Source organism: Oncorhynchus mykiss, chromosome 13, assembly GCF_057628025.1.
Source record: "Oncorhynchus mykiss isolate SJ-2025 chromosome 13, ASM5762802v1, whole genome shotgun sequence".
NCBI classification, from domain to species: Eukaryota; Metazoa; Chordata; class Actinopteri; order Salmoniformes; family Salmonidae; genus Oncorhynchus; species Oncorhynchus mykiss.
Window position 1 is genome coordinate 55409087 of NC_143034.1, and position 7284 is coordinate 55416370.

The following is a 7284-nucleotide window of genomic DNA, read 5'->3' on the forward strand; positions in this document are numbered from 1 at the left end:
ACATCATTTGAGTCAATTGGCGGTGTACCTGTGGATGTATTTCAAAGCCTACCTTTAAACTCAGTGCCTCTTTGCTTGACATCATGGGGAAAATCTAAAGAAATCAGCCAAGACCTCCACAAGTCTGGTTCATCCTTGGGAGCAATTTCCAAACGCCTGAAGGTACCACGTTCATCTGTACAAACAATAGTATGCAAGTATAAACACCATGGGACCACCCAGCCATCATACTTCTCAGGAAGGAGACGCGTTCTGTCTCCTAGAGATGAACATACTTTGGTGCGAAAAGTGCAAATCAATCCCAGAATAACAGCAAAGTACCTTGTGAAGATGCTGGAGGAAACAAGTACAAAAGTATCTATATCCACAGTATAACGAGTCCTATATTGACATAACCTGAAAGGCTGCTCAGCACGAAAGAAGCCACTGCTCCAAAACTGCCATAAAAAAGCCAGACTACGGTTTGCAACTGCACATGGGGACAAAGATCGTACTTTATGGAGAAATGTCCTCTAGTCTGATGAAACAAAGAATAGAACTGTTTGGCCATAATGACCATCGTTATGTTTGGAGGTTAAAAGGGGGATGCTTACAAGCTGAAGAACACCATCCCAACTGTGAAGCACAGGGGTGGCAGCATCATGTTGTGAGGGTGCTTTGCTGCAGGAGGGACTGGTGCACTTCACAAATAGATGGCATCATGAGGAAGTAACATTTTGTGGATATTGAAGCCACATTCTAAGACATCAGTCGTCAGGAAGTTAAAGCTTGGTCGCAAATGGGACTTCCAAATGGACAATGACCCCAAGCATACTTCCGTTGTGGCAAAATTATTTAAGGACAACAAAGTCAAGGTATTGGAGTGGCCATCACAAAGCCCTGACCTCAAACCTATAGAAAATCTGTGGGCAGAATTGAAAAAGCGTGAAACCTGACTCAGTTACAGCAGCTCTGTCAGGAGGAATGGGCCAAAATTCACCAAACTTATTGTGGGAAGCAAGTTAAACAATATAAAGGCAATGCTACCAAACACTAATTGAGTGTATGTACACTTCTGACCCACTCGGAATGTGATGAAAGAAATAAAAGCTGAAATAAATCATTATCTCTATTATTATTCTGACATTTCACATTCTTAAAATAAAGTGGTGATCCTAACTGACCTAAGACGGAATGTTTACTTGGATGTCAGGAATTGAGAAAAACTGAGTTTAAATGTATTTGGCTAAGGTGAATGTAAACTTCCAACTTCAACTGTAGGTGTCAATCAAAGTCTTGTCAAAAGTGTATTTGGAAAAACTGATTACGTCAATAATCATATTGGCCAATAGGAGGAGTATGGGGTTGTTGGGTCAGAGAGACATTGATTATGATTGTGTCATTTGTTTGGCTCCTGTTCTATATGTGTGCTGTATTTAACTCTGCACCTACATTCCCTGAGGCTTTGTAAAACTCTGTGAAAGGTCCCCTTACTAAAAAAAGACACTACTTGTGTTCTCCTACCGACGGATGGGAGTAGCTGGACTTGGTCAAGTTTTTTCCTGGATGACAATACAGTGCTATGTCTTCCTGTCATCTCAGAGAGGCAGGAGGACAGGGGTCACCTCCCAGCCTGCTATTGTCCTGCCCTGGTCTCACTGGGCTGACTGGGCTCACACAACACAGGGGCCGGGCCCTCAGGAACTGCCCTTCCTCAGGCCGGGGTAGTGGCTCCATGCCTCCTGGCTCCTGCCTTGCCCCTCCCAGTCCTCCCTACACCAACACAGCTTCAGTCACATGCTCTGTACACCCTCCTATTCTGACCGGACTCCTTTCCGTACTCTGGTGTAATTTTAGTCTGATTTGATCATCAATGTCGGAGTCATGGTCTTAAATGTAGCCTATTACTGCATTTCATACCATATCAGCATACTGGGCATATGGGAAGGGGAAGGAAGGGAAATGGAAGGGGGTATCTAGTCAGTTGGCACAACTGAATCCATTCAACTGAAATGTGTCTTCCGCATTTAACCCAGCCCCTTCACGCTCACGTCAGTTGTAGTTGGGGGTTAACTGTCTTGATCAATGGCTTGGAGAATCAAACCAGCGACCTTTCGGTTACTGGCCCAATACTTCTAGGCTACCTGCCGCCCGATATTGGGATGTATTAGATATTAATGGCAAAGGAAAAATGTGAATCATTTCATGTAAGTTCTGTGAATGTGATTCATTGTCTTAGCACAGGAAACCAGGAGAGCGGAAGGAGAAAGTAGATTCTCCAGCAGGCTAATATTCAACTAACGGTGTTTCATGTCTTCATCAGGACGTGCAGAGTGAGCTGAGGCCGCGTCTGTGTGTGATCAAGAAGGGGCCTCATGGCTACGGCTTCAACCTGCACAGTGAGAAGGCCAGACCAGGCCAGTACATCAGAGCAGTGGATGAGGACTCACCTGCACAGAGGTCAGGCCTGCTGGCCAAGGACATGATAGTACAGGTAACTATCTAGCTCACCTTTGACCTCTGGCATCATACTGTATTATTATTATTATTCCATGTATAGTAATAGTACATTACTATTGTTAGTAGTATTCAATGCACAGTACTATTATTACTGTATAGTAGTAAATGGAATAATATTGTATTAATGAAAATAATTATGTTTGTCATGCAAGCTTTTCTAAAACTACGGGACTTGTCTTTAATGGCCTTGGCACAATTCAGTCATGTTGAAGTTGAAGTGTGGAGTGAGGAGGACTGTGAGTGGTAGTAACAGTCTCTGTGTGGGGTCCTAATCTCATAGGAGGGGAGAGGTGGACACTGTCACTGGGAGTTAGCTCAGACTGGGATAATCCAGCTTTGTCACTGGTGACTTGTCTGCACTCCACCACCCCAGTCTATCCTGCTCATTACTCACTACTGTAGAGCAGGGTGGGTGGGTGTGTATTGTCAGAGGTGTGTATGGCTGCCTGGCTGCCCTCATTCTACTCTAGCCACGTTTGCAAATGAGTTTCTGCTATTCCCCAGCAGCCATGTGAGACTGCCATAGAAAAGGAGAGAGGGAAGAGAGGAGAGTTGAATGCTTGAGACAGAGAGGGGGTTCCATTCCCCAGCAGGCCCCACACTCCCACCACCCACTGAGGACTGTATTCTTTCTGTTAAATGGACAGCTATTGTTACTGCCCAAGCACGTATTGTTTGGTCTCCTTCCTGGGACTGTGGTAGACAGGCAGGCCCACCCTATGACCGACACAGATACACACACATGCACGCATTACACTCATGTGCATACACACGTACACACCCACAGACACGTAATCATTTAGATTTTTTTTAATGTAAACTTTATTTAATTAGGCAAGTTACGTACACGTACACACACATGCACACACACAAAGATACACATGCACACATGCGTGCGCACACACACACACACACACACACACACACACACACACACACACACACACACACACACACACACACACACACACACACACACACACACACACACACACACTCACACACACACACACACACACACACACACACACACACACACACACGTGCACAAAATACACACTTAGAGCTCACAGAACCCACACATACAAAGTACACACATGCTATCTCAGCAGTGGTCCTCAGAATGTTCAGCTGTCTGGGGAACAGATGACATTATGACATATGCTGGGCCAATGGCCTGATGGCTGAGATGGTGTTGCTAGCACTCTCTGGCTACTAGCAGTTGTTGCTATCCAAGAACCTACTGTATGAAGAGAAAGGAAATTAGAATGTTTTTGCACCCCATTATGTTTTCTCTGAATTGTACACTGTTCTCTTCAGCAATGTTTCATTTGTATTCAGACTGCGTACTACGGATTCTTATGCAACAGTGAAGAGTTTGACACTCATTTCTCAAGCCCCTGGGAGAGCTTCACTTCCTCTCTGTGTGTGTGCAGCAGCATATTCTGTGTTTGTGTGGAGAGACAGGATTTCCTGCTGGACAACAGACTGATAGTATTGAAAACGGAGTCCTAGCTTTGATAAACAGGCTATCGTCCTCGTTGTGAGAACAATGGAAATATGCAAGAAATAGTTTCCCATAAATAGTTAGTTACTTGAACAAACTATGGTGCTGATGTGAAAGGGAAACCTGTAGGTTTAGGCACTTGCCTTCACCGTTTTGACTTGGTAAACTATAGTTACACTACTTATACAACTAAGGAGTTAATGCTTCATGAGCTGATTTGTGCAGACATGACTCTTGTGTCTGTGTGTTTTGAAGTTCCTTACACTCTCTCTCCTCCTCTTTCCCCTCTGTCTCTCTCCCCATCTATCTCTCCGTCTCTCCCCCTCTCTCCCCTCTCTCTCTCCCTATCTATCTCTCCGTCTCTCCCCCTCTCACCCTCTCTGTCTCTCTCCCCATCTATCGCTCCGTCTCTCCCCCTCTCTCTCCTCTCTGTCTCTCTCTCCCCTCTGTCTCTCTCCCCATCTATCTCTCCGTCTCTCCCCCTCTCACCCTCTCTGTCTCTCTCCCCATCTATCTCTCTGTCTCTCCCCCTCTCTCCCCTCTGTCTCTCCCCCTCTCTCCCCACTCTCTCTCCCCCTCTCTCCCCTCTGTCTCTCTCTCCCCATCTATCTCTCCGTCTCTCCCCCTCTCTCCCCTCTGTCTCTCTCTCCCCATCTATCTCTCCGTCTCTCCCCCTCTCTCCCCTCTGTCTCTCTCCCCATCTATCTCTCCGTCTCTCCCCCTCTCTCCCCTCTGTCTCTCTCCCCATCTATCTCTCCTTCTCTCCCCCTCTCTCCCCTCTGTCTCTCTCCCCATCTATCTCTCCGTCTCTCCCCCTCTCTCTCCAGGTGAATGGTATGACAGTGGAGGGAAAGCAGCACTCGGAGGTGGTGGCAGCCATCAAGTCTGGTGGTGAGGAGACCTCTCTACTGGTTGTGGACACAGACACAGATGCCTTCTTCAGGAGGTGCAGAGTCGCTCCCACCCCAGAACACCTCACAGGTGAGACCAGAGATCTACAAGAAAGGGCCAGAACTCAGTGGATGCAGTTTGATTAGTGATCCTTTCTAGAGACATACGTGTCCAAGCATTCACACACAATGGACGTTATCAGCTTCCACGTTCCTCACTGTGTGTGTGAAGGACAGACCTCTGAAGCCCCTCACTCACACGATGCCTGACGGACATGGGAATCGTTATCAGATCTGAGTTAGCCTCACAGTGTAGGAAGCTGTTTTGCCTCTGCAATCACCTCATCATTTTTTTTATCTAACCTTTATTTAACTAGGCAGGTAATAATTAAACCACTTACTTCTCCTTTAACAGCCTCATTCAAGGTCTATAGTCCCCAGAGGTTTCTCTCTCAGGCCTGATCTCGTACCCCCTTGTCCCCCTGTCCTTGGTAAACACTAACAGATTAAGGGTCTGTCTGACTGCTTGGCCAGGCTCCTCTGCTCCTCTCTCTCTGCCAAGGAACACAGACACAGAGACACACAGATACTGAGCTCATCTCATTTCCTGTCCCCTCACGTTGTTTGCTCGAGGTACAACATCCTAACTCTTAGGTACGGATCTAGAATCAGCTTAACTTCCCTGAATGTCAACCACTATTAGGGGCTAAATGCAAACTTCCCCCAACTGTCTAGGGGCAACTTCCCCCAACAACCACTGAGCTCTTCACAAAGAGAAGGCTGTTGTACCTCTGAAAGCCCCTAGAGGGAGCCACAGCCTGTAAATTGACTCCAGTGCTGGAGAGTCTGGCTGAAGGTTGGCATTTATTGTCATGAATTTTGCCCTGGAGGCAGCTCTGCGGAGTAGTCACTAGCTGGCACAGCCTCCTCAGATTTTTCACCTAACCTTAACCATAACCTTAACCACACTGCTAACCCTAACCTTAAAATAAGACCTTAAAAGCACATCTTTGCTTTCATACATTTTTACAATATAGTTAATAATTACTTTGTAGCTGGCCCATCTAGCGGGAATCGTTTGGTTCTGCCTCCAAGGCAAGATTCATGACAATAAACGTCAAGCTGCGTTTGACTTGGGAGGCCAACTGTGCCCAAGTAACACTTGTTGAAACAGGGCGGTGGCCCATGACAGCACTTGGCTGGCTACTCTGAGTGCCATTCTGATGCCAACGGCCTCATAGAACGATGATGCCAGACCAGCCGACGCTATGACAACCATATGGGTGTGGAGGAAATCGGTGCCCTCTGTGTCTGGGACATGCATATTAGTCAGTGTGTGTGCTGAAAACACCCCACATACACCACCCCACACACACCACACCACCCCCCACACACCACCCCACACACACCACCCCACACACACCACCCCACACACACCACACCACCTCACACACACCACCCCCCACACACCACCTCACACACACCACCCCACACACACCACCTCACACACACCACACCACACACACCACCTCACACACACCACCCCACACACACCACCTCACACACACCACCCTGCCCCAGACTGCCTTTATATTTCCTCTGCTTGAAGCTCTGCCCTAAACAACAGCTGCTGTCTGATCAGGCCAAATATACTGTTTATTAAAAAGGTCTGTGCCTCTGAGTGAACCATATTAATAAGATGGTGGGTAGAAGTAGACAATATTTATTTTTCATTTAACTAGGCAAGTCAGTTAAGTACAAATTCTTATTTATAATGACAGCCTAGGAACAGTGGGTTAAGTGCCTTGTTCCGGGGCAGAACAACATAAGTTTAACTTGTCAGCTCTGGGATTTGATCTAGCAACCATTCGGTTACTGGCCCAACGCTCTAACCTACCTGCCGCCCCTGTCAGTTAGGGTCTTCCATGCTATTTGACCTAACTGGGAGTTTTATGCTTCTTTAGTGCGCCAATAAAAATACAGTAGCTGCTTTGTTGTGATAAGAATGTCCTCTGTTTTACATGGAGGAATGTGGTTATGTTCTGAGTCCACACTGGTTGTTGAGACAAGCATTTCACCTGCAATAACATCTGCTAAAGATGTGTATGTGACCAATAACATTTTATTTGATTTGACAGCTATCCATTGGCACGGTTACACCTCCAAGTTGACTGATGATTGACATGCTGTGTCCTCTCCTCTGAATGAGTATAGTGAAGCAGTAAAAGGAGATATAACTCCTGTTCTATCCAGGGGGATATATGGTCAGGTCTTAGTCCTATCTAACTTCCTTTGGTTTCTGCTATCGGCTTCTAAATCTGACTGAAAAATGCCCAACAGGAGCAAAATTCCATTGAGGCGTTGCCCAGGTAACTGCTTTCTCGTGTT

The 7284-nt window shown here is 46.5% G+C and overlaps 1 protein-coding gene across 1 annotated transcript in view; it reads left to right on the forward strand.

Annotated features, from left to right (window-relative positions):
• LOC110485193 (Na(+)/H(+) exchange regulatory cofactor NHE-RF1) overlaps positions 1 to 7284 on the forward strand; it is a 34586-nt gene that overhangs the window by 21764 nt on the left and 5538 nt on the right. The window contains exons 2-3 of the mRNA XM_036941296.2: positions 2303 to 2473; positions 4834 to 4987. Coding sequence (XP_036797191.2) covers positions 2303 to 2473; positions 4834 to 4987 — 325 coding nt within the window. The remainder of the gene's footprint in view (positions 1 to 2302; positions 2474 to 4833; positions 4988 to 7284) is intronic.